A 27863-nucleotide genomic window follows, 5' to 3' on the forward strand; every position below is an offset into this window, starting at 1 on the left:
TATAAAATTGTTAATAATTAAGGACAGGCTGTTCCAACAGATTTTTATCTCTAGCTAGCTTTAGTAATTCGATTCCAGTTCCTAGACTGGTTTTGCATCTGTGCAAGTTTATCACTTTTGAGTCGCCAGTGGCATGATTTCTGACGGAGTGTGCTTGGCTTGGCTTGGCAGGGAGTGACCAGTTCCTTCCCGGGATGCATCCGCAAGCTGGAGGTGCAGGACCGGCAGATGGTGCGACCAAGGGTCAGCGTTGGAGTCACAGGCTGCTCACAGAAAGTGGAGAGCGGCACTTTCTTTGGCACCAACCAGAGCTACCTCATCCTCTGTAAGTAGGTCTGGGCACTCAGCGTGTCTACTGCATGTCGCACTGCTGGGCACGCTTATGTGACACGGTGGCACCACGGTTTAAATTGTCATCCTTCAGGGTTTACTGCACATGCTTTACGTTCCTTGATATCATTTATTAAGCATTGCATTTGCTTTGCCCTTTTGCACCAGGCCATCCTCTAAGCACCAGCGCTTGGAATCACACTGATAAAATGCCATGTGTCACATGTGCTCAGGAAATTGAATCAGGGGCGATTCACCAAGAACCAAGTTCTTGACTGATTGCAGAATGCTTCATGCGTCGTCTAGCAACCACTTCTCACATGTGCAGCCATGAAGTTGTATACAGTCTAATTCCGCTACAACGTACTCCGCTTCAAAGAAATATTTCCAATTCCCTGTCAGTTAGCCATAGAAGTCAATGTAACTAAGTCCTCGCCACAACGAACCATTTGTCTGGCTTGCTTTCGCTTCAACGAAATTTACGCCCATTGGGGCTGGGTTTGAACATTTGTTTTACAATAAAATAAGCATAATGCCAGCTATCTGTAACTTTCTATACGTTCAGGACGATAGTTTCACCGAAAACGTGCGCCGCACGCACACCACCACCCAAAACCATAGAGTTTCTTAGTAAGTATACTAGAGAGGAAACTGCGCCTCGTAAGCCATGTCGTCATGGGAGTTCATGGGAATACATCCTTTTTGGCTTGGGCTTGGCATGACAACTGGATTCTTAAGCGGTTTTTGGGATTTGCTTTCTTCACTATGCATTCACACGTTTACGAGCTACAAGGAAGCCGAAATCCTCCCGTTTTTGTGGTAGCCGTGTTCAGAGAAACAGCAGGCAATGCGTGATCACACCTGACGTTGCTCATGCCGCAGTTGAAGGATGTATGACTGAGCGGGCAATATGCCACTGCAAAATTTGCAGCCGACGAAACGAAGAAACAAAACGTACTTCGACGAAAACAAGATACGACAGATACGGGCGCTTGTATGCGTCCTATCTTGTCATCGTCCATGACTGTTTAACGCCATGTTTTCATTTTTCTTGTTAAACTAGCTGGCGGTCGCGGTGCACCGGTTCAGCACGAAGGCAACGTTTTCATAGGCACGCTCAAAAAACTTTCGAAACTCTTCAAACAAATTATTTTTTTGAAATAATGGTAAAATTAATAAAATCACAGTCTCTAATGAGTTACCTCCCAAATAATAACATTGTTCGTAACTAATTGGCCTGCGGAATAGCAGGCACAACCGTTCCGGCAAAAATACGCTTTACTTCTTTTTTTCTTAGTTTTTAAACAGTCTGTTTTTATTTTCCACTTACCTAATTGAACACTATTCTTCTCGTTTTTGTGGCACTTTGTTTAAATTTGTGGTCACTAAAACGTTTCAATCCAAGCCAATGATGAAACTAAGGCAAACGCGATGTATAATGGCTGTCCATGACGACACAGACGACCTTGATGGGAGCCGCATAGACGCTAGCGCCACATTCCTCTCTAGTGTATACTGTAAGAAACTCTATGCCCAAAACAAAACAAACTCATAGGCAAACGCCATTGCTTGCTGGTGATAACGATGCGGCTGGCCGTCTTTACACGAGGTGCAGGCCCGGTTCGTCCAGCCGGAGCAACAGCCAATCCGTATCCAGTTGAAATCGCGCGAATGTGCTCCGCAGCTGGCGTGGCGCCGTCATGTATGCATTGTGAGCAGCTGTCCTTGCGGTTTTCCTTCTACCATTTTTCATAGCCAAGAGCAAAAATCATGTTTGCGTGTTTTGTCTTGAAGCCAAGTCATCCTACCTTAGTCGCGAGTGCGCGGTTGCGTTAAATGCAAGCGCGCGTATCTTGCCTGCCAAGGTCAGGAGCTGCCGTGCCCTGTGAGAGGATAAAATAACGGCACTGCTCCTGCCACAAGCGAGAGGAAAGCTTCCGACGGCCTAGCAGCTATCTGCAAGTAATCAGCTCGGTGGACACACCTAGTTGTACAGCGATACGTTTTGTGCCTGCATTTCTTCACCCCCCCCTCATATTTGCGTGCAGGTAAAAAACATAACCATTGGTATGTTTGTTATCTGAATAAACAAGACATTGCGTGTCACTCCTTTTTCTAAATGTTGTATTATGCTGCCAATGATGCGGACATATACGGGGCTATTTTTCTGGCCTTTCCGTGGCGTGTTAGGGCAGATTTCGCCTCAACGAATTTTTGCTTCAACGAAATTTTTTGCATGTCCCGTCAGTTTCGTTGTAACGGGATTTGACTGTAACTGCATTTGAGATTGACAAGTAAAGAGATGTTGTGCGTACCATGCTGGTGATTTGTCATGCGGCACAATCGTGCAGTTGTCATTGGGCAAAAGGGGGTGAAAAAGGGGAAGTGGTCTTGGTCAGAAATGGAAGAGGATTGCGAAAGGTGCACCCTTAAAGACTTAGTGAGCTGGGCTGAGGAGCCTTTGTAGCCTGTCGGAATTGTGTTGGCCAAGCTTGACGAGTGTTCGGCGACCGTTCTGTGCAGACGACAGCTACAACGTGGGCAAGGAGATGACGGTGGAGATGGACATAAAGCCGCGACGCACATCCGGCATTCTGTTTGCGGTGCACAGCAACGACCAGAAGGACTTTGTGCTGCTGCAGATGGTCGACGGCAACGTCATATTCAGCACTGACAACGGTGCTGGCATCATCAAGGTCTCGGTCACCGCAGGCAACCTCTGTGACGGTGAATGGCACACAATCAAAGGCAAGCCTGCCCCCCTGTTGTGTATTGCCCTCCTCCTGTGAATGCGAGGCTCCAGATCCAACGCCCGGCCATGCTGAGTTATTGTCGAGTGCCAATGGGAAATTTTGAGGAGCACCTGTACAACGAAAGCAGAGCTGTGCTCGTCTGTTTTAGCCAAGGTGATTTTAATGTGTATCGCGTTTGTGCCTGTTCCTGGCATTCTCGTAAGGCTAGCCACACTGATTTAATGTTGACGTTGGTTGGGACGTGTATTTCTGGAAAACGTGTTCCCCCTATAAACAAATCAAAATGTTGTTAGTTGACACATGGGCAGTACACCAAAGAAGTGCTCACTTACTTGCCCATTTTTATACTTCCGCACGGGATGCGTGTGATGGCTGCCTCAAAGAAGCAGTGCCAAGCTGCAGTGTATGTGCACGCCTGTCAGAGGTGCGGTCATCGCAGCAGATGCTTTGGTACCTTCCTGTGCCACTTGCATTTGGTAAAAACCATTACGAGTGCTGCAATGACATTCCATTGCTGTTCATGGATACCTGGCCTAATACACGAATATGTGAGCGCAACCAGATGCCCCCTCCTCCTTGTTCAGAGACGTGCTCCACAGCATTCTCTCTCTCCCCACCACGCAGCCGTGAAGAACAAGAACATGGTGTCCCTGGCCGTGGGATCTGCGAGCAACCTGTCGATCGGCCGCGGCGGGGTCACGTCCACCGACACGATGAACCCCCTGTACATCGGAGGGGTGCCCGATCCGGGCAGTACGCGGGCGGTCGCCACCAAGGAGCAGTACGTGGGCTGCATCCGCTACCTGCAGATCAACGGCAAGCTGCAGAGCATGGCCGAGAGCACCGTCTCCGGGAACGTCCAGCTCAACTCCTGCCCCACCATCTGAGGGGGAGGGGGAACTAGCTCTGTGCGGTGCATTGGAGGCTGCGAGGTGTGAAAGTGGGCTGCTGGCAATGGGCAGAAGAAAGCAGACCGAGGCGCGTCATCTGCTTAATTATGACGGGAAGAGATAACGGAGGCAGCACAGAGGAGCAGCATTGTCTGGTGCTTTCGCGCTGCCGTCATTGGCTCGATGCTAGCTGCACCTCTCAAAGCACTGCACAGAGTTCACGGGATGGAGTGTAGTGTTGCTCCGTCTTGTACCATTGCTTTTGCAAATTGGATTTTATGTTGTCAAAACCGAACCACCCCCTTTTCAAACGTAGAGGCTACTTAAATTAACCATACAAAAAGTTGACTAAGTCTGGGCCAAGACAGTTGAGATCCAGACAACACCCTACACAGCTCTGGAATAGTCGTAAAAAGTGCCTGCAGATAGTGTAGAGTACATGCAATTCTGGTCCCATGTAGATTAGCGTGCATGCATGTGTGCTAGATTTATACTCAGTCTAGTGTCGCTGTTTCTTTTCTATATGTTGTTAAGAACCTTTATAAATTGGCTCATTTTTAAAACTGACTTTCCTCTTCTTGACTAGGAAGAGTGAAAGTTCAGTATGCTTTGCCTTGTTGATTATCTTACTGGCTCAGGACATAATTAGAATGAATCAGACCAACCACTAAATGTGACTAACTTGTTTTCCTGTTAGACATCTTATTGGCTGTTCTTGTAATAAAAAAGACATGAATAAGGATTACTTTGTGCAAATAGCATGCACCTATTGAACAAATCTGCCGCTGCAAAATGTACACATGAACACTCTTGCAAAATTGGAGTTTTGTTTGTTGTCATTCCTTTTTTTTTTAATGTTTACTACAAAATTTTACAAGTGCAATGATTTGAGAAGTTTACATTTGTTTTTTGAAATGGGGAGATGGGAGGAGACCTTGATTTGTGTGCACTGAACAGCTGTGGACATTTGGATTGCTTTTGGATCAGGAAACCTGTTGGCTGCTGTTGTAACATGAAGAATCATTTGAATAAAGATTGGTCTTGAAATTGAAGAAAATGGGAATCCAGGTTATGTATGATGCAGACAGCTGTGTGTGGCTGTGTTCCTATGGTTTGGTGTGTATGGAAGATGAAGGCATGTAGCTTAATTCTGCTGTAAAATTATGCAGGTCCTGAATTTACATTCATTTTACCTTTTTTTTATTATTCTTGTGAAATATGTGTCGTGCTCTTTAAAAGTCTGCTTAGTTCCAAATATTCTAGGCATACAGTGCTCTTTCGTGTAAGACTGAAAATCGATTTTACCAAGAGCAATTACAGGCTAGATTAAGCTGTATTTTAGAAAAACATTTAACCACTCTTATTGCCAAAGAAGTTGCATAAAGATTGGTTGCAAATGTGCATGGAAAGTAATATGTACAGAGGTCAACACACTTGTCTATGTCACGGCTTCTATTACTTGTGGCCTTCTTCTGCCTTGGCCTAAGGTGAGTTAATGAGAACTACCACACCACTGTTAAGTCTTATTTGATCACCTCAGCCCCAACGTTTTTGTTAAAAAGAGATGCCAGTGTGCTGACACGGGGCTGCAGTGAGTTTTTCGCTAGCATGCTAAGATCTCTGTATAGCCACTCAGTGGATAGGGTTGGTGTGGTGGAAGAGTAGATGGGTCATCTTCAACAACGGCCCAGTATGCAATATCACAAGTCACGGTGTGAGCCATTTCATTGCCGAGCATCGCAGCATGTCCCGGTTCTTGAAGGCCTCGACGGCGGTGGGAAATGCATTGAAGAAGGCGCATCAGTTGAGAACGTTTTATGTGGGGGGGGGGGGTAGAACTGTGTACTGTTCAGAGCTGTTTTGGGGTACTGCAAGACCCAACACCTGCAAGTGGACTGGCTGTTCTGCAATGGACGACTTGCTGCATGGCATCGTGCAGCTTTGCAATGGAGCCACTGGATATCCAGGTGGTAAGGCCATCCGCATATAAAGTGTGTTTAATATGTGGTACTGACTGAAATTTATGGGGAGGTCCTTCGTAGGAATGTTAAATAGCGGCGAGATGATCGAATCTTGTGGGGTACATACCTTTCGCTTGTATCCTGAAAGTGGGCAATCACAGATGGCCAAGGCCAGTTGTTGCTGTTCAGTCCCTTAGGGAGGCCCTCGCGTAGGCATACATGTGCTGTCCACATTCAATAGACGTGAGTCGTGTAAGTATTGCAGAGTGTGAGACGTTGAAAATGCCCGTGATGTCCAGAGTGGGATGCAGTGCTTGTGAGAGGACATGAGGTGGTGCATGTTTTACATCCTGTGTGGACAGAAGCCAAAGTGGTTTTTTGAGCAGGTCATCTTCCTTGATGCATGCTGCCAAACAGTTATGTGTTAACTCTTAAATTTGTGTACTAGTTTCCCAGCACACAATATGAGTGAGATAGGGTGAAGAGTAGGCTGATGGGTCTGTAATAATTGTGCTCTTGGGCATAACCTTCTCGTAAAATATATGTTGGCAGTTTTGCAGGCTAAATTTAAGGTACTGAGGAATTATGGGAATAATTCTGCAAGCAGTTCTAGTTCGTCTCCTCAATGTTTAAGGTGATCTACGGTTATTCCGTCATCTCTACCCCTCATCACTAAGAGCGCAAGTTCCACTTCAAGTGCAGTTACTGTTCGAGCCTTGCAAATCAAGTTGTTGCTCTTTCAGTACTGTTTCCTGTCTTAATGATGCTGGCAATGTATATTAGAACTCGCCGCAGGACCTTTCTGATACTTTCGTTATCTCATTCATCATGGTGTCTTTAATTTTAAAAACTCCCGATTCGGTTTGCACCTCCGCTTGAAATTTTCATGTCCCTATGTTTTTTTAAATTATTACTGTGTGGTTTTATTTTTTTTCTGGCTCCGTTTAATTATGCTTCCCCTTATTTTAAAAAGAGGGGACAGAGCTGCGGCCTGATTAGCTATGTATGTGCGAAACGGGTGTGCACGGATTCCCGCGCATGCAAGCATGATTAGAGGAAATAATGTCATTCGGTTTTTTAAGGCCTTAAGCATTTAATGTAATTTTCGTGTACGTGTGGCACGGGTATAACCTTTATTGTGTTCGGAAGACTCTACGTCAAGTGGGGGAAGTGGGAGTACAAGGGGGAGAGGGGGTTGTTTGTAGTTTGGGGCCATGGAGGATGTTTGGGGCGGACAGTTCGACCCATAACAGAAATGAAACTGGCGTGCCCCAACCAACGATTTTCAAGAACTGCAGGTTTCATCCGCAATGTGAAATAGCTTGCACACGCCAGAAAACGCGCCAGTGTGTAAGATCCCACAGGCCGCAAGCAGCTTCACCATCTCTTTAAATAAACTCAGTTTTAAATCTGGCGCTTGTATGGTCAGTTCTTGCTAACGTCTGCGTCCGCGCCCTCACTATTTTTAATATAAAGCTAAAAAAATTTTATAGTTCTGGCAGTTACTTTAATTTAAATAAGCTATAAAAAACTGCATACAATTTTATTCCTATACTATCCTCATCGTCAGTAACAAAACCCACGTGACAAAATGTGACGTACTTAGCCTTCCCGAGATGCTACTCGGCCATTTTAGTATAAATACTCTTTCCTGTTCCGTCGTTCGTTCTTTTCTTGCACGGCTGCGGTTGCCGCAGGGGTTGTGTGCGGTTATGGCGGTGAACCTGGCTTGCCGGGGAACTGGACCTTTTGAAATCCGTTGGCATCCTTGAAATATGATTAGGTAAGAACGTTTTCAAGCCTCGTCATTGGTAATGCTGCATACTTTAATACGCAATACTTTGTTATTACCGGTTTATCTATATCGGTTTTGTAGCTTGACAGTGATGATTTTCCACAGACCTGTTCCTAATTATTTTGAAGGAATGTGTTACACTGAAGTCCGCATCTACTTACAATGGTATCTACCACGCGTAACCAATTCTTAAAAGTGCCGTTTTTCAAATTCCAGGTGTACAGTTGCTTGTGAACACATCGAGAGGCCACCACGTGGGTAAGCAGGCAATGCTCATTGTGCAACAAGTGTGGAACGGCACGCGTTTTGTAACTTCTGTTTAATAATTCGTACTTAAGAGGATTACCTAAATTGCGAAGGCTATTTTATTTTATCCGTCCACACATTGTAAGCGTCTAAGAAAAACTGAAAATGCCTGGCCACGACCGCGCCCGATCTGCTAATTGCTCCGACAAAGAGAATAAAGCATTAACTGTGGCGCGATGTCCAGTGCAGTCCTTTGGCATATATTGTACGATAGTTCGTTTGTTGTAACGGCCCACGTGTTGCCTAACTGGATGTGCACACAAAGGACGAGGCGTGCGAGCTTATTTTTACGTTCACGATTAGTGCTTTGGAGCGGATCTGTAGTGACGGTCTGCTCAAGGCGTGCATAAAATTTTTCCTGGTTGCAAGGGCCATTGTTAACTTGGAAAAGTCGCTAGGCGCTTTTTGTAATGTATTTTTGCGAAGCACGTGGCAACTGGGTACCATGTTGCAACGTCTCTTTTCGCACGTTTTAAATTTTGTGTTGACGCGATCTTTTTTTAGCTGCTATTCTGCACATGATGCGACTTGTTATCCCTGTCCGACGAATGCACGTGGGGAGAACGAACGTCTGATGCACGCTTTAAGTTGCGTGTTCGCATGCTTGCCTTCACGAGGTTCTGATCACGGTGAAATTGTTTGCAGGTGCTGTGGTGCCTGCGCTTGGCAGCCATTCAAGGGTGAGTGACTTTCTCATTCGTTTTCTGTGCAACTGAGTGATGATTTTCCTAGCTCACACTGAAAGAAACTGACGACGTGAAATTTTCTGACCGTACATGTTGTACTTGCTAGTGTTGGCACAGCCGCTTCGTCGCTAACCGCTTGTTTTTTGTTTGCAGGTCAGTGCTGGTACCATCCTGGCGAGAGCTGATGCTTGTGATTAGGTAAGTCAGTATTGATCAATGTTGTGAAGTAGGTAGTGTTTAGTCGATTTAGGGTCTGGTTGACCAGTAAATTTGGTTGGGGTTGCAGCATTTTGCAGGTGCAATTCCAGGTGTTTCATAGAACGCGCGAGATCCAAGTAATCGCGAGGTGCACTGAATTGTGTGGGGTGTGATCATGCACTAAAAAATTTCCCCGCATTTCCCCGAGGGGAAGAATGTGAAAGTGCGAATGCACGAGTCGCGCGGTTCGGTAATGTTCGCGAAAGAGAGATCACACACACACACACAACTACAAAGAAAGAAAGATGCATTTATTCACAGACACCTATTTGTGTTGTCGTTGTACTTGATTGCTAGAGCGGATCTCAGCTTTGAAATTTCGTGTCAGTACTCCTTTAAGCGGGTGCATTAGCCCTTCTCACGCCCGATTCCTGGCCAATCCCCCACGTGGGTATGTGCCATGTCAATGCCCAGGCAGCGCACGCCCATCTCCCCCCGTTGGCAAGGAAGACGAGGAGATTCCTGGCCAATCCCCCACGTGGGTATGTGCCATGTCAGCGGCCAGGCAGCGCGCGCCCATCTCCCCCCGTTGCCAAGGAAGACGAGGAGCGTGCGCACCCGCAGCTGTTGCTATGTGGACAGACGGCCGTCGCCGGAATTCAGGGTCGCTTATAAAGTGCATTCGCACTTAAAACAGTGCTGTCTGAGGAAAGTCTGAAGGTTTCGTGGAAGGGCGACACCGCAGCTGGGTGTAGGGTAGGCTGCTGCTAGTGCAGGCTAAAAACGAACCACCTTGAGGGGCAAAGGTGCTGGTGGAGGCAAACGGGTTGGTCTTGGGTGATGGCAAGCAAAATGATATTGGGAGGGGGCTGGTCCAGTGGTGACTTGACTGATTGCGTTGCGTCAAAGTTCATCAGTAAGCTCAACAGCAGATCAAAACAAGTTCCAACTTTGCTTTTGCCATGGCATTCTCAAAACTTTTTAAGCGTCCCCTGTAATTTTGATGCTGTTGACATGGTCGCTGAGCACGTAATTTGCGGAGAGCAGAGTAGGTGTGAGGACTTCATGATCACTAATTTAAACACTTCGCATTTAACTCTTCAGTTACCCGGATATTGTGGATTCTGAGCGCAAGTCCGCCTGCTTTGATACCCATTCATGTCTACTGAAGGGGTGGGGTGATTCCACAAAAATGCCCTCTTCGAAGCTCCAAAGTTTATTGTTGCAGGGGTGAGACAGCTGCGCATATTGCGCAGATTTGATACAAATTCGTTTTCCTGCACCAGGATGCTCCAAAAGCTTGAAAATTGCAAAAATTGCGCCAAACTGCTCCGAAAGAGTATGAGAGCCAAGGATTTTAACGCTCCCGTCAATTTCAGTCGGAGAAAATGCTTACTGACGGCATAATTTTCCAGCACCTTTAAGGTGATGCTGTTTGCAAAGGTTTAATTGATTGATAATTAAAAAAAAACCCGCATAAAATTGCCCACGGGATAGTTTTTTTCGAAAGTCAGTGTCAGGTTACACATGTTATATTGTGCGAATTTTTTAAGTTTTCCCATATAAAGTTTTCACGAACTACTTGTGCAAGTTGATTTTAAAACTGCAATATTGGGAGCGCCACATCTACAAACGACATTACTGGGCGCCGTCATCTTGGTGTGGTGAAGATTGGAAAACATGGCCGCTGGGCGAAGCAGCATCTCGTGGTTCAGGCAGAGTGCTCTTTGCCGATTTCTACAGCGGTTTTGGTTATGGGGGTGGCTGGGTTTACATTTAGTCGTTTCACCTATTCCGGGAAGTTACGCGACTGGAAAGACAAGGGTTCATCAAAAACAGCGGGGTACCCGCGATATCACCGTGTTTCGGCCTCGAGTGTGAGGCGCGGTGCGTGCTTGAAGTGAAATTCGGGACTCATTACGGCGTTATTACGCCGAGTTATCGCTGCTATTGACAGTGAGCTTGCGACTATGGACACTGCAGAAGTGGCGGCGCAGGCTGCATCACCGCCAAATGTTCAAGCAGTGTTCGATGGCGGGACGGGCTATTATCGCAGGCTAGTAATAATGGTTCATCTATTTGAATTGAAATTTAATGCCGCAAGAAGTTTAATGCCATAAGAAATTTAATACCAAGACATACCAATACTTCAATTACGATCGTAGTGAACGCCTATGTTGGGGCTTGAAATGGAAGGGCTCGTGGGGTGCAACGACTGTCACCTTGCTTTGCGCAACTTTTGCTGAGGCTCTTTTGTGCGTAACGCCGAGTCTGGGATTACAAAAATGACAACTTCGGCATTCACGGGAAAATAAAAATTCCTTAAAATTGCTTAGTTTATTAATTCGATATTTTCAACCGAACTCCGCGTTATCTGTGCATAGAGCCCAAGAATGTAAAAATGGTTTGAAAAAGGTAGTGTAGTTTGTTCCTTGTGTACTCGGGTAGAAAACTGAAAGGCTGTTTCAAAACCGATTAAAAAGTGCACTTCTCCCCGCCCCCCACCCGAGTGGCCGAAAATTTTTAGGCTTCTGAGGTGACATAATAACTCGTTCTTCTGCTCCAAATCAAGGTTCTTCTGCTCCAGAATCGTAATTTCGCTGCTCCCAAATCTGGTTCAGCTGTCTCACCCCTGTTGTTGATTTCTTTGTGGTTGGTTAAGCATGCTTAGGGGTGGCTTTGTAAACAATGTGGCGTCCATGCGCGTGTTACATGAACTTGGGTAGATTTGCTGTTTACTTGCTGAATTCCCTGCACTAAATACATTTTTTTGTTTGTCACGTGGGCAAGTTATAGCCATGTTAGCTTTATTCCGTTACCTTCATCTTGTCTCTGGGTGTGGCAGTATAGGGTTAAAATTAATGGCAGCTTGCTCCTGCTTCGAAGCACTTGCACACAGGTCAATTCTGCTGGTTTATCCTCTGCTATGTGCAAGGTTTGCATGGCTTTTTTTTTTTTTTTTCGCATCTACTCTCTGTGTTGAAAATGAAAAAATAAGCGCTAACAAGCATAGCTGCCCTCAGAGCAACAAGCTGAGGCTGCATCAGTGTTTGTTGCCCAAGCGGACTACAGACGAATGGCAGACCAGGAGCCTGCAGATTCGTCGGTTACTACTGGAAAAAGGTCCATTGCATATGAGAGGCTGCAAACTGATCTATACAAAAATAAGGTGGACTGAGAAATAACTGAACACTTCGCATTTCAGTTGGCTCAGTGCTTCATTGGCATTTGCAAGCTGTCTGAGACCTACAAATTCTGCTGCCTACATGTGAACTAGCAACGTGATGAGTAATGACAAGCATATGTCTGATTTCTGTGCGGACACTTGGATATACTGAACGTGCACTCCCGTTATGCAGTGAAACAGTTCCTTGCATAGTTTCTAACCTTTTTCTTTTTTTGTTCGCAGTGGCAAGCATCGAGAACTTCAGGCATCCTGAGGTAAAGGTCGCTGCCTGTCTTTGCTTGCTTTGTGTTTATGATGACTTCTTGTCTCGTTCGTATGAATCAAAAGTGATTCCAACTTTTCGGTGTTTCCTGATTTTGTGCTGTGTGCATTTTCTTGCTTTGTTTCTGCCACTTGCCTAACTCGTCCCTGTTTGGTGTTTCAGGTCCTGGCTAGGTCTTTACTCGGAAGTGTGCAACAAGCCTGGGGTGAGGATTATTTTCCTTGGTGAATTATCTTGTTCAAGTTACTGTGATGATTGAGTATTATCCATACTGTTTGCATGTGGAAATGTACTTGCCCTCTCTGATGTTTATGGTCTGCTCTGATTTGTTCAATTGTAGTAGCATTCTTTGTTAAATGTGCCTTTTGGCTTGTTTTCAGGGTTATCTTTAAGCTGGCAGCCTGCGGTGGTTTCTCATGGTGCCAGGTGCGTGCTTCCATGTCTGTAATCTTTTATAACGGAAACTACTCTGTTGCAGTGATGTTACTTTACCGTCCCAGTCCTAATAAAGTGAGGATTCGATGTTCTGAGTGTTGTCTCTCACTGCCAGCTGCATTGTTCTTGGCAGTTGCTCATTACAAAATTCGCTTGCAGGTTGGAGCCCTTGGCTGTGCATTTCAGCTATTCACCGGTAAGTGTTGGCATGCTTGATGTTCGCTGTACGTGAATTGCAATGATGTTTCCTTACCGCCCCAGTCCTAGTAATGTGAGGATTCGGTTATTCTGACGACACATGTGGAAGCTCCAGTCAATTACTTCTTTGCGGTTGCTCATTATGAAATCTTTCTTGCAGGTAGGTGTGCTTCCTTGTGCATATGCGCTATTCATGGGTAAGTGTTGCCATGCTTCATGCTCACTGTACAGAAAAGGAAACGGCGAGCGCATGGCCACTGCGCCCTGCGAAGTGCTGGCGCCATGAAGTGGCGAGAATCTGAGACAGCCGGCACATGCGCATTGACCGCATGAGGCGGGAGAAGCCTCTCTGTCGTCTGCTACAGCGCTCCGCTTTCGCAATCGTAGGATGTGAGCTGCTGGGCGAAGCCTTTTCTTTCCAACATGACAGAGGGGCTTCTCCCGCCTCATGCGGTCAATGTGCATGTGCCGGCTGTCTCATATTCTCGCCACTTCACGGCACCGGCACACGTAGTGCAGCGGCCACGCGCTCGCAGTTTCCCTTTAACAGTGGACCCCACTGTACCTAATTTGCAATGATGTTTCCTTACCGCCCCAGTCCTAGTAATGTGAGGATTCGGTTATTCTGACGACACATGTGGAAGCTCCAGTTGTTTACTTTTTTGCGGTTGCTCATTATGAAATCTTTCTTGCAGGTTGGTGTGCTTCCTTGTGCATATGCGCTATTCATGGGTAAGTGTTGCCATGCTTCATGCTCACTGTACCTAATTTGCAATGATGTTCCTTACCGCCCCAGTCCTAGTAATGTGAGGATTCGGTTGTTCTGACTTACTGTGTTGCACTGCCAGCTGTATTGTTCTTGGGAGTTGCTCATTAGTTTTTTTTTTTTTTTTTTTTGCAGGTTGATCTTCTCTAGGACTTCGTTTCTTCATGTGTAAGTATTCGACAGGGCGATAATTGCTAAAGTAACTTCACATTCTTTTAGTGCTGCTGAAGTCGTGCGAGTATTTGCATGTTAGCTGCCTGATTAAAAGCCTGGAGTTAAACTAAAAGCTGGATTACTGAATGTGTGCTTGCAGTTATTCTGCAAAATTCAATAAAACCTACTTCTCTTTTGAACGGGGTCTGACTGGTGCAAGATTTGCTGCAACCTTGATGGTGGCCTGGCCCACTGATTGCTCCATTTCCTTGATGGGAATAAATATTTTTAGACTGAATCTGTTCTCGTTCTTATGTCGGTGCTGCCTGGCTATGGCCAACTGGCTGTTCAGCAGTTGCTGACATGTCTTGATGTCTTAACTCGTGATGCTTCAGGGAGTGCTACACCAGAACTTCGTGCCGGTTTTGCATAGTACATGTGCAACACTGCTGTAGATGTCCACCCGATTTAAAGGATTAATTTGCCTAGCACCAGATGCCGATAAGCACGCCGAAGCAGGCCTCGCTTATGCCTTTCTGCGACGAGCGACATGTTGCTGTGAATACCACTAGGAAGTGATGGCAGGGGTAAGTGGGCCGCCGCTGCAGTGGTAGGGAAATTGCGCTTCGTTGTGGGTGGTTTGTGCGTTTAGTGAGAATCGTAGACGTTGCAGGTTCAAAAATTACAAATCTTAAAGGAGCACTGACACGAAAATTTCATGTTGCACTTTTATTGTTTTTATCGATGCTTAATGGTCTGGCGAACCCGAAACAGCCCTTCAAATACTTCAGCGCGCGATAGTTAATTACATTGAACGGCCTGAAAATCGTTTGTTTCAAATTCCCACGCTTTCATCCCGAACGGCGCATATGACAGACTCCCGGACAGACCTCACCGCTTTGTGCGGACGTCACCGGCGCCCGCTTGAGAGGGTGTTGCGCCCGCTCGCCGCTCGTGGGGTCGCGCGCGTGAAGGGACGTCACGAGTTTTTGACGAGCGCTTTCGCGTCACTTCTTTTCCGCTCTTGGATTGACGTCACGCTCATGTCCATTTGCTTTGTAAGTGCCGCTCCGCGCGCTGCTCCGTCGGCGCGATAAATGAGATCCAATTGAACTACGTTCGCTTTGCAGGCCGCTCATATTTCAGCCAGGGTATTATGTTGAGTGAAGGAAGCGAACTGTGCAATAATATTAACGCCGAAAATTGGTGTCAGTGCTCCTTTAAGCTTGCGACGTTTCTGCAGCGTATCCCAAAGTGTCAGTACCGGAGGTTGGCTATCTGAGTGGGGCTCTTGTAGCAGTTCTTGCGTCAATTTTTTTTTTCTGGCTCGTGATTGGGAGACACTAATGGGCACCTTTTAAGCAGCAGCATCAACTTTGTCAAAGGGGTCGTGAAAATGTGTTGTGTGGATTTTAACTGGGGGACCTTGAACTGCATACCAGTTTCGTTGTTGGATATCGGAAAATGCGAAAAAGTGCGGTTCCGGTTTCACCTAAGCTTTCCTCAACTCATGAAATCGTGACGTCTTGCTAGGCAGGCAATCAGTTCCCCTCGCAAAGGGTCATCAGGATGTCTAGCGACAGGGAAGTCGGGAAATTGTCAGGAAATTTCTACTTCGGGGTCTGCCCACAGTTTTAGAATAGGGGAAACCAGTATTGGAGGCCCCCAAGAAGTTATCGAACGCAACACGTTCGCGCCCGACTAAAGCGTGAACCGCATGAAACATTTTCTGGTTTTTCTGCAAGCGAAGTCGCGGCGCGCACGCATGCGCGCTGGCTGACGCCGCCGCGGAAACCACCTGCTGCAAGATGCGTGCCGAGCGGCAGGCGCCGGCAAAATGGCGGCAGCACCGGCCGCGGAGTAGTTTAACGACCGCTTCTAACCGCCCTTTAAAATGCTACTCAAGGCTCAAACGCACTTGCTTGTGCAGGAAAGGAGCCACCGCAGGCACGGAATCGTCTACGCGGCCGTGAAAATACCGCGCACGAATCTCGTACAGAAGCTTGCCGTGCGGTTCACGCAGCTCGCAGCTGGCTTGGGTTGCTATATTCTCTCTGGGTTGCTGGGTGGGCTCGCACGCACAACGGGCTTTTTTTTCGGCGAATTTTAAAATGCTGCGCTTTTTGGGAGCTAATCTTGAAAGAACTTATGCAGGAGCCAGAATTACAAAATCAAAGCGCGAACCCAGTGAACCGCCTGGGGCGTTTTCTGCTCGTGAAAACGCGCCGCGCACGTCACAGGCGCGCTGACGCTGCCGCGGAGCCACCCGCACGCTGCGCGTGCTGCTGCCGTCGGCGGCAACTTGGCGGCGGCTTCAACCGCGAAGTGGTTACGGGAGCTCGAGCGACCGCTTCTAAGCGCTCTCTAAAATGCCGCACAAGGCACGCACGAAGTTGCTTGTGAGGTAAACGAGCTTTTATAATAGGCAGTTTTAGCATATCGTTACGTTACCGTTTACCGTGTTAGCGGGAGTAGACTGCGCAGCGTGAGAGTTACCGCGAACGGTAACTTGCCAGCACAGGCTTCACCGTCACCAGCGCTTCCGGTAACACGGTAAACGGTAACGCAAACACGGTAACGATATGCTAAAACTGCCTAATGTGGGCGAAAACGGTACCATAAAACATCATCCGTGCCGCTACTGAAAGCGCCTATGCATGCAATACCTGCCGGGGTGGTGAGCCTAAACATCTCTGGCGGAGCCAGCCGGCTGTCTCGATATAGTGCCTAGAATGTACTGGCACTATAATCCTATAATCTCGAGAGGTTCGAAACTGCCGCCATGAGGCTCGCGGCTCCCCATTGGTGCAAGTAGCCAGGCAAGCTGCCGCGCGCGCGAATCGTCGACGCGGGCGTCAAAAAATCGCACGCGCAACGCCGACGCGCCCGAATCGCGTGCAAAAACGCTACTTGCGGTTCACGCTGCATGTCAATCCAGAACAATAAAGAAAAAAAGCAAAAGGTGCCCGCTGAAGCGCAACTTGAAGCTTCTATCCCGCAAGATGAAATAAACTGAAGCCGTAACTGAAGCCAAGCAAACCTCAAACTAAAGTTAATCAAAGTGCATTTTGTGAATTAGGGCACTTGCAACAAATGTGTTTTTCCCTATGATATAGAATGTTTTCTCTACGCTTTTTATATGCTTCACGGACCATTTCCACAAAATGGCGCGTGTTGTATCGGTCGGGGAATTTTAACTAAAATGGTAATAGAAAATCTGGAAAAGTCAGGGAAATTGAATTAGGCAATTTGCTAGACACCCTGGTCATAACGCACGGCCTGACTCGACTCCGGCCGTGGATACAGCTACACAACGGCGCCATGACGACGCCCTCCCTGCAACTGAACGGGAGATGTCTGCTCTCTGATACAACTGATCAAAGGTCGAGCTTTCACTCCACAACGCGGGCGAGTGGCGCTGGCAGAAGTAACCACGCTTGAACTTGAGTATTTCGAAACTGTTAACGCTGCTTCGCACGAGTCTTAAAGGAGTCATGAAGAGAAAATGCAAGTTGGTTTTATTCGAAAGATTTCGTGTTTTATAGTGTCCCAGCGCTTGTCCGGATACAAACGATGCTTTATACACAGAAATTAAACAATGTAAGTCAAAATTTTGATTTTCCCGCTAAATCGTTTGTCTTCGGGGTCTGCAATGACATCACAGGAACCGACCGCTCTGCAGCCTAGAATCCCTTCATTCACGCATCCGCCGTACAGGGTAGAGACACGTTTACACTGGCGCCGCCATTTTGGGTTGCTCGCTCGCCGCCGAAGCAAGTCATTGTGTCAAAAACGCGCTAAAATTATCGCCGCAACGCGGTTTACTGAAGACGTTTGAATCATATTGTCTGTTTCGCGTTGCTAGGTCTCGTGGGAAACGAAAAGAATAACGCGTTGAGCCCGTTGGCCCAATTGCGGTGGCACGGGACCGTTCAAAGGTTGTCTCCACCCTGTACAGCGGTGTTGGTTTGTTCCCGCGTTTCTTTACGTTACCCGAACCTAGATGGCGCCACCATACCGTGGCAAGCGTTTGGTTTGTTTTTGCCCGCATTTAAACCTGGCTTGTTTTTGTTCTGGGAGAAAATATTCGTTCCCTGAAACAGTGCTCGCTCGACAAATGGGGTCACGTAAGACACCGTTGCTTGCGTCAATCGGCCAGTGTCGTCTGAGACAACCCCAATCCCCGTATGCTGTGCAGCTAAACCAAGCATGCTGTGCGCAGTACGAACAGCAGAACGCATCAGTACTTCTACGTTTACATGTGCTTTCGTAACTTCCACTGTTTGTCCCATCATTCTTATTGCTTTGTAAAGAATGTGCCCTAAATTTAAGCGCAAATCGCTCGTTCGTCTAGTTTGTAAGCTCTACCTAATTTGCGTCTGCTTCTGCCAGCCTCCGCCAATCGCAGAGCTTAGCTCATGTGACATCATAGGTTCTGTTGGGGGAAATGAGCTGGTGGGTCGCATGACCATTCCCGTTTTTCCCAATTATGTAGCTTATTTGAGCGAAGTTTACGTTAAAAGTGGTGTCAGTATGATTCTAACGAGACAATCTTTTGAATGAACCAAACTTGTGTTTTCTCTTCATGGCTCCTTTAAACTATCGTTCTCCTTGCCGGCGTCTGTCTCGCGTACCCTGTGAAGTCGAACATGACACATCTGACCTGACGAGGTCAATGACCGATAACTTAAAAATGGGAATTAGTACCTACACGCAATTATCGAAGACCACTTAGAGTAACTAGCGAAAAGCAGTGATACAGCGAGAGTCCCACCATCGCGCAGTTCGATTGCTTTCCTGTTTCCTAAAAAAACAATGCTGTTGTTTCGTTGATTGGGTATGCGGCGATTTGGCGTACTGCAGAAGCATTGAACAGTAAGTTCGAGGTTAAAGCTCTGGGTTGACTAGAATTTATGAAAAAAAACACCGGAGCGAAGCAGCTTTTACGCCGCAGTTAGCCATGCGCGCGCTTTTGTGGATACAGGGTTGACAGATCGTTCAAGCCACAAACTGCCAAATCACGTCCGCAATAGCCCGATGGTAAATTTTAAGTAGCCCAAAATTACTTTTTTTGTGTGTGGAAATTATGTGTTGCGAATATAGAATTACTTTCCCGCGTGGACATTTTTTACAGTCATGACATTTCAGGTTAGAACGGCGTGGTTGTGTGTTTAATGTAGGCATAATACCAGCACGAAGGCCGTGCGCCACAGGAAGGTCACCGGGGTCGGAAAGCAGGGGGCGTTACTGGCCGCCCAACTGTACGATGTTTCGACATTTTTGCTGTACGCATGTCAGAAGAACTCCGAAGCAGAAACAGCTGTATTGCGTCACATGGTTTACATATCTGCCGCAGAAAAAGATCGAGCGATGACTATACGATTTAGAAAAAAAGTTTGTTGTCATTTGACTCAACACAAACAAAACTTCAGAAAAAAAAAGACAGCACAGAACATTTATGTACAATATGTACACATACAAACAGAAACCGGCAAGGCTTCGTATAGTCACTTGAGGCAACACAAAACTTCGACAGAAGAACAGCACACAGAACATCTATTTACAATCTATACAGCTGCATACACACACTGACTAGGCTACGTCGAAGCCCATAACTTATGAAACACAACCAATACCTTTAAAGGGGTCCTGAAATACCTTCCGCCGATGCATGGATGTACATGTAACCAAATAAGACAATGTATTAGCAATCTCCTCCCGCAAGAATTTTGTTAAAGCGATGAGTATTAGCTGAGAAATCGTAAATCAAAAACCGCGCATTATCGTCGCGCCGCGTTTCCTCCTCTTTTCAACTGTTGACGGCGCGCGAGCACTCCCTCCCATGATGCTGCGCTAGTCAGCGGTGACGTACTTCCGCATTACGCTCCTCCGACTGCCGTCTGCTACGGGCAAGTTTTGTTGACACCATGAATTCCGCACTCCGCTCAAGGATGGATAAGCGAACGAAAAAGCTGGCCGCATGTGTGCGGTGGCCTGGCCTTGCCCTTTCGCGGTGTGCGTTGCTGCAGTGCAGCACGTGACTTTTCATCGGCGGCGAACTCGCAGCCGCGGGGGAGGATCTTGCGCTCGGTCCCTTTCATGCACCGAGCACTGTTAAAGCGCCGTATCAGATGTGGCCCCGCTGGTGCCGGGTCTTATTTTGCGGTGGTGGTAATTCCTGCCGGCGCCATGTGAAAAAGACATTTTAAGCCGATACAGAACCCGTGCACAAAACGCTTCAATCATGTGACCAGTTCAGCTTGGGGCGACGCGTGGTGGAGAGCGGCAACGTTGGCAAAACATGCTCCGGCGCGGCTCTGAGCTTTCTAGCGCTGGAGCGAGCGCCTTTCTTTGACGATCGCAAACATCGGTTGCCTTGGCAACAAGGCAGAAACCGCCCCAGAGGTCAGTTACGGTTGCGTGATCCCGGTTCAGCTCGGGGCCCCACCTCGCGACATGTGGGCACTGCAGACGTACCACTCACTCTCATTAGGAAGTTTGAGATGCGTTTGGCATTACAGGAGGCGATGATGTGTGTGTTGTGGACGCCTTTGTTTCGCGATGAAATGCGACGTTGTGCTTCTGCGGGTGGGTAGTGCTTCCCATGATCTGGATTATCTTTCTCGAGCGACGTACGACTCAACCTCGCATGGGGTATGTGCAGTGTGCGTGGCTAAAAGCCATCTCGGCTTGCGCGCCAGAGTTAAGTGACTTGCTGTTCGTCCCCGCAAACCGCGCGCGAGGTGAGTGCCGAATTCACGACGGGCATCATCAACATCTCTTCTACTAGTTTCCCCCGCTATACCCTCCTTTCATATCCCCCCCCCTCCCCCACAGGCCTGATAAGGTGTCGGCACCCTTCGCCAGACAGTTTCGGGCCCTTTCCTCCTACCTCCCTCCCCCCCCCCCCCCCCCCCTCAAAGCCTCATCGCATCGCATCGCAGGAGGAGGCAACCCATCGTCTGTCAATCGCGGTTCAGACTTGCAACGCATGTTGTGACGTTGTGTTCGTTCGAAACGCATCTCTGGATTGTTTTGAAGTGGAAAAAAATGTATCCGTCAAGCCCGGGCATTCGGCTCAGGGCGTTCTCTGCGATTGCACGAAAGAAGTGCCACGGGGCTTCAACGCTTTCTTTATGGAACGTACTCCGGTAAGAGAATATCCATGTCGTGTTATGGCCGTGTTGCATTCAATACGAACGGTTAAGCGTTTGTTTACACTTGTTTCGTTTGTCGTAAAATGTCCAAGCACTCCGGCACTACGCTGGCAGATCAGCCGGCGAGTCGACGCTGAGCAGACGACTCATCTCTTTGCCGGAAGTGCGTGAAAAAGCCGCCCAATAGCAGGATGTCTAGCTCATGACGAACATCTGGGAATCGATGATGTAGACATGTGAAGATGGCGGCGTCCAAAAACACGAAGGAAAGGGTGAGAAAAAAGCGACAAACTTTGCAACAAAAGTGTGAGCTTTCCGCTGCGCGTAAAAGAATAATACTTGGCCCAGATGACCTTGACGACCCAATCTAACGATTGCGCTACTTCATTTAGTGTGCTCAAAATGCCTTTCAGGGCCCCTTTAAGGGACCCTGCAACACTTACCGTCGACTACTCGGAATGCATTTTAAAGTAAAGTCTATCGTCCCAGCAATCTCCTCCCGCAAGAATTATGAAAATCCGTTTAGTATCACTGAAACTACGCGCGATGAAAAAATCCCCCGCATTTCCCCGAGGGGGAGAATGTGAAAGTGCGAATGCACGGTTGTCGGCCCGCTTGCGGCGTTTGCGCTCGGCCCCCGCAGCCCACCGCCTCGCCGCCTTCTCTTCCATCTCTTCCATCGGGTTTGTAGTATCACGTGTACACCACGCAGTTATCAAGCCGCTATAACGCCGCTGAGTCGCCAACGCACGCCGCTGACGACGTAGTTTGAATGCGTTAAAGATATAAGGCGCGTTCTGACACCGATATCAGCGTCGCGTCCGTGGCTTATTCGGTAGAGCGTCGGGCTGCGGCCCGCAAAGTCCTCGGATCGAAACCTGGCGCCGGATGCTGTTTCTTTCTTAAATATAGAGGAGCACTGCGGACGCCGACGCCGCCGGGGGTGGATGGTTTGGGGTCGCTTATAAAGTGAAAACCGGAGCTTGACAAATTCACTTCAGTGTCCCTTTAAAGTCCAGCAGTTTGATGATGTTTTTTCTCGGTGTGCCCAGCTCTCGATGGTCTTGCTTGTAAAGCAGCCAAGAGTTCACAATTCCGAGGTCCATCATGAAGACGAGAGTCCGAATCGTCCACTTCTTTGTGCGCATGGTAGTGGGGTAGTAACTCAGCATTCTGTCACACAGGTCAACACCCCCCTTGTAAGTGTTGTACTCTGCGACGACTGCTGGTCTCTTGACAGCAACTTTCTTTCGGTCTTTCTTTGAAAATCGTGTGCAATCATCCACAGGCTCCATCCCCACGTGGGTGGAGGCCAACACGATCGGTTTGTTGTCATACCAGTTCGTGATGCATATGTTAGAGACAGTGCTGACACACTGAGACATTGCCCCACGACCTTCCGTACGCAATTCCTGGTCACCTTTTAGTTTGAGCCCTTTCGGAAGCCGTGATTTCATGATTGTCCCTGTCCCTCTAATTTTCGTTTCAGCCAATGACTCAAGAAGAAGTCAATGACCCCCGCTGTAATGCCTGAAAGGCGCTGTGGGTACAAGAGTAAATAAATAAAAAAGATGCGTTCCTGTAAAATATCGGTCGAAATACAGCGAGCTTCCACACGGTAAAGTGTCTGCAAGCTTCAGCACAACGGCAGCGCCGATTCCATGTTTATTTTGTGCGAGGCTTCCTTTCCCCTGAAAGATTTCAAAATCTAAGACAAGGCCTTCAGGGCTTGCCAAGATAAAGTTCTTCAGGCCTGTTGGGTTGGGCTTCCCAGGAACGAACTGCTTCACTGGGCACTTGCCGGTGTAGGGAATAATTTGCTCGTCAACGCAGATGTTTGGGGAGCGTGGCAGAGTGAGGCAGGCGTTTCTGATGTCAAGAAGAGGATGGACTTTCCATAGCCGATCAGCTTTTTTTATCTTCGTCTGAAACAGCGAGGTCATTGACGACCTTGAGGTTCGATCGTACGAGAAAAAACCGATCCCCTGTTATTTTATCGGCTACAGCGGCGACACGCGTTCCTTGGCTCCAATACATTCTCGCTCGAGGATAACCTAAGCAGCTCATGAGCAATGCAGCTCCAGGACTACCTTCATTTCACCAGGAGATGAGTTTAACGACCGTCCTGTGCGCTGGAGGTACGAAACTTCTGTCATTTCGTGGAGACGTTCAAATGCCTGCTCATCCATGTATCTTGTGCAGTACTGATTTGCATACCAGCCATCTCTTTCGTCGGCCGTAGACGACGGTGCGTCAGGTAGGTCGGGAAGGACGGATGCGTAGACTTGCTTCCGAGGCCACCTTTCGCGAGAAGGCATGGCTGCGTTGGAAACACCGTCATCACCGTCATTGACATCGGTGTCCGAGTCGTAGTGGCAATCCTGCTCCTCTTCATCTTCAATAAATATAAAAATTTATCTGAGGGGACAGAAGGGGGTGCAGTAAAGTTTTCAAGCGAACAACGTCCACAAAGGTTTACCTATAACTCCATCGCACTGCTCATTCGCTTCCGCGCCATCCGCCGGATCTTCGGAGTCTGACAAGTCCAAGTCCGAATTGTCTTCATTTGCCGCAATCCTCTCAAGAAGTTCGAGGGCAGAGGCATCGGCGGCATCTAAAAAAAATTTACTATTTATTTTCAATAAATAAACCCCTAATTTCAACAGAGAGAAAGAGCAAATCAATTCTGCAGGCTCACTGTGTCGTATGATGACAGTTTGAAGGAGCGTTTAACCGCGGACGCGAATTACTCTATAAGCCCGTCTCCGTGCTGCTCGCGGAAGATATATGTAGCAGATGATCGATTGCGAGCGCTGTCCTTGCGACAAGGCGACCCAGCATTAAATTTGTTGTGTGCTAATACCCGCGTAGAATTTTGCGTTATCCGTCACACTTATTTCGTAGAATGTTCGTGAAATTTATGCCGCACTGGCTTGTCAAGGGTAGTTATCAATACCTGAGGTATGAAGCGTAACTGGCGTGGTCAGGTATCAGTGCTCTGATAGATTATGCAAACGCACAAAACCGATTTACATCGTAGTGTGTAGCCGTAGCATGACCACCTGAAGAAACACTGCTTACGGAGATACTGTTAGGAAATATCCGGGCAGTGGAATTACAATCAGTTCCATGTATATGCAGGTTTCGCGACGCCGGCCGCGGTGAAACACGCTTGGCGCTTATACGGACCGAATGTACCGCACTAAGATCGCGTCAGAAACAGTTACACTCTCGTGAATACACCACCTTTGCGAACAGAGTGTCTGCTCCACATAATATGTAATTCCAACGCATACAAACGGTTCACCCCAGTCGTGAACGTGTCGCAAAAGCAGCGGCGACAGTGGTGAGCGGGCCGAAGCCTCCTGCGACGACTTTCGAAACGGGCCGCTAGGGGGATTTCAGTGGTGCCCCTACAAGCAGCGCTCGAGGCGTATACAAAATTTGATGTCAAGTTTGCGTTTAGCTAGCAGCGCCTTCAATTGAAAAAGTAGACACTCCGCACATGCATCAGTCACAGGCACCAGGCGAAGAAAGGCTGTAAGAAAGTAATTTTTGCTGCTAGAAAAAAAAAAAAAAAAAAACGCGCCACGACACATTGTTCTATTGTGCATGAGACGTCGGTGCTGTCGTCCACAATTGGTCAATATGGTGCGCCAGTCAGACATGTCTTTCAAGAGCTCATCTCGAAACGTTGGTCCCAGTACCTTTGTGGCGAGTGCACCACACTTCTTCCGCGCAGGTGCGGCCCGCGTCTACTCTGGACGGTCCTCTGGGCGGCTAGGTCCCATGTGGCCCAGAAATCGCCATGAAAAAAAAAAAAAAATCTTCTACGCCAACTTTTCGCCAAGTTCGCCAAGTAGCCGGCCGAACGGCGAAAGCAAGTGCGCCGGTTTTTTTTTTTTTTTTTTTTTTTTTTGCTGTTTCGAAACGAGGCCAGGGCAGCGCTTGGAAACGGTATGATTTCGCGCGACGAATGCAACTGTGCGACGGTTTGACAGCGCGGACAGCGGCGTGCATAATCCGGTCCGTTTCGGCGATTTCGCGCTGTCTCGATGTCGCCCCCCCTGCGCCGATTTTCTTATTTCCTGCATTGCTTGAAGGGACCATGGCTCGAGTTGAGAAATTTTCTTCTCCAAAAGCGGCGAGGATATTTGATGTGGTGGTGGCGTGTGAGATGAGGAGCTGGTTTTACCGTGCCACCCAGGCGTTGCGCACTTATTGAGGAATATGAGAGACGGTGAGGGGCTCTGGGGACAGTGTTCTGTGCGTTGAACGCACGAAGGTCGTCCATTTGAGCTCCTGATGAAGCGGAACAATTTACGCACAGGGTCTGGGTGGAAACCGTCGCGAGGTAAGTACGTGATAAAATTGGTGGCGACGACTAAGATCCCACCGATGATTTTCAAGTGTTTTCCTTTCGGTAAAGACAAATCGGAAATTATAAGCAGAACAAGATTATGAAACACGCTTTGGCTACTTCGAAAGCAGCGCTGAAACAAGTGACAAAGAGTGCTCTAGTTAGTCCCTGCACACGTTTTCGTCTCTGCGCTGTTTTTGAAGCAGTCAAACTCTGTACCCACGGTCAAGCTTTAGTATCTGATCACGTAACACGCTTGGTCATTAGAGAACAGTCGGAGGTGACGAAGAATTGGGTGCCCGCAATTACCTGGGAAGCGACATTGCATGTATACGGGCGTTCACCTCAACACTCGAAGTAGCCCATGTTGAGGCTGGGCGCCCAGTATGGTTCGTCTCATCCACAAAGTACGCCGGCTACCTTACTTTGCGAACATTTTAAGCACTGCGTAATGTTTCAAACATGTGACGAGGTGAAAGCTCCGATGCCCATCGTCCCGGGGCCCACCTGAATGAAACGAGCTCCAACAGATTCGGTACCGATTAGCCATAGTATCGATAGCTTCTTTGAGAATTCGTCGAAGGAAGACAGACCGTCTTCAAGCACTGCCCTACACATCGCTTCGAAACAGCGAAAGTAAAAAACAAAACAAAAACGGCCCGCTTGATTTTGTCGTGCGGCGCCTGCTTCGGGTCTGCGGTTGTAGGAGACAAGCACAGTCCGGAATTTCGAAGCGAAAACAATGCTAGCTACTCATTGCGACAAGGCATTCTCCAAACCACGAAACACGCAGAAAAAACACCGTCCACACGAACGTTCTTGCCAGCACCACGCCACAAACCACGTTTATCGTGGGGAAACGCACTGCCCGCGCGGCGGAGTGCGACCTCAAATATGGCGTCGTCGCCGTCGCGCAGGTAGCGCCGTCGCGTGGTCCAAATCCCTGTGAATACACCCTACACAGTTCTTGGTGATTATTCAGAGGAACAGGAACAGAAATGCATTGCTGGCTTAACAGCAGTTTGAAGCAGAAAATGCCAAAAGCATGGAAACGGCAACCGGCACAAATTGAGACTCGTGCGACGGCGTTGGTGGAGCTTCTTCAAGCGTTTTTCTGAACTGAGAAATATGGGTGGGGGCTCGACTCATGCAAATGTTAAACGTGTATCCTCTGCCGAGTACTTTTTTGGCTTTAAAGCAGGCTGTTCCACTAATACAACGCTGGGCGTTGTTTGTTTTGCCTTGGTGTACAATTTTGCCGCCGGAAAACGTAAGCATATAGCGCGATCGACTGCTGCTCACCAACTATACTAGTCACCACTTCGACTAGCTGTGCAGGTATTTTCAGCACCTTTTACAAGCTACAGGGTCGGTCGCTGCGCTCGCTTTGTGGCGCACTATATATATTTTACGTCGCGAAAAAGCGGTACTTGGGAGGTAGAATTACTAAATTCAATTATTCACAAACAGCACTCTTTGTCGTTTAACTTCTAAAAGGCGATGAGCAACGAAGGGTTTCATATTGATGTTAAAACTTAACCAGCCTTTGGTGTCCGTTTGACGCTCTTTTTTATCTCTACACCGTTAAGAAATGCATAGCAAAAAAAAAAAAAAAGAATTTCGTAGGTTGCACTAGTGGTGCAAGGCTGGAGAAACAGCATGAGCTGGCGGCCCCTCTCCCCTCGTCGTAGACCCGGCTGTTGCGTCTCGCATTTATTTCCGAACTTGCCGCTGCTCTCCATGACTGGCAGGCCCGGATCGTTTCGTCCGCAGCCTTTCACATCTCCCCAAAGTGGACCGCGTCAGCACGCTCTAGGACCGGCGGCCAAGTCCCAAGCCAACGCCCGCGCTACAAACCCAGATGAAATGCTGTGCGCCCGGAATGCGATGATAGCTCAATCGGATAGACGCCGGTGTTATAATTGGAGAGACGTATGTTCGATACAGATCACAGGATGCATTTTTGTAGCGTAAGCTACACTGGCCGAGGTTGAGCAGTTAAGGACCGTGCTGCGCAAACGCGAGAAGCATTGGATTGGATTTTGATTGGATTAATTTGGATTGCATTGGATTTGATTAAATTGTATTGTATTGGATTGGAAATCCAATCCCATTGGAGTACGGGTGTGTAGAGAATTGGGTCTGCACATTCGCCGGTCCTGGCATTCCAGAGGAGTGACGTCATAGTTGCGACAGACGCACTGGCGCCGGCGCGTGTCCAGCTGTGTGCCTCCGCTGCGCAGTAGCAAAGTCTGACGCTGCGCCGGAGCCGCTTGATAGCCGTTTCGCGTGGCTCCTGGAGAGCCGTACGTGTTGCGCATGCGCGAGGAGCAGTGACTGGACTGGACTGGATTGGATTGGATTGCTGAACCGTAGCTCACGTTACCTATATCCTGGCATAGCCGAGCTAAGCCACTGCTAATTTT

The 27863-nt window shown here is 48.0% G+C and overlaps 2 protein-coding genes across 6 annotated transcripts in view; both read left to right on the top strand.

Moving 5' to 3' along the window:
• The window catches only part of Lana (laminin subunit alpha), a 91317-nt gene extending 86287 nt beyond the window's left edge, over positions 1–5030 (top strand). Inside the window, exons 64-66 of the mRNA XM_077690927.1 lie at positions 172–325; positions 2854–3078; positions 3708–5030. Of these exons, the coding sequence (XP_077547053.1) occupies positions 172–325; positions 2854–3078; positions 3708–3970 (642 nt within the window). The 3' untranslated portion in view covers positions 3971–5030. The remainder of the gene's footprint in view (positions 1–171; positions 326–2853; positions 3079–3707) is intronic.
• Positions 5031–7569: 2539 nt separating this feature from the next.
• Positions 7570–27863, top strand: part of LOC144159439 (uncharacterized) — a 39922-nt gene continuing 19628 nt past the window's right edge. For 2 of the 5 annotated variants that reach the window (XM_077690930.1, XM_077690929.1), the window contains exons 1-8: positions 7570–7717; positions 7946–7987; positions 8681–8715; positions 8875–8919; positions 12329–12360; positions 12531–12573; positions 12749–12794; positions 12963–12999. Coding sequence is in view for 1 of the 5 variants with exons in the window: in XM_077690929.1 (XP_077547055.1) it covers positions 12785–12794; positions 12963–12999 (47 nt within the window). In the remaining 4 variants the exon portion in view is untranslated. Of the gene's footprint in view, positions 7718–7945; positions 7988–8680; positions 8716–8874; positions 8920–12328; positions 12361–12530; positions 12574–12748; positions 12795–12962; positions 13000–13161; positions 13199–13696; positions 13734–13902; positions 14219–27863 lie in introns of those variants that run through there. The other 3 variants (XR_013320295.1, XR_013320296.1, XR_013320297.1) reach the window with 3 other exon arrangements.

Source organism: Haemaphysalis longicornis, unplaced genomic scaffold (genome assembly GCF_048455015.1).
Source record: "Haemaphysalis longicornis isolate Haplotype H1 unplaced genomic scaffold, Haemaphysalis longicornis Haplotype H1 scaffold_10, whole genome shotgun sequence".
NCBI lineage: Eukaryota > Metazoa > Arthropoda > Arachnida > Ixodida > Ixodidae > Haemaphysalis > Haemaphysalis longicornis.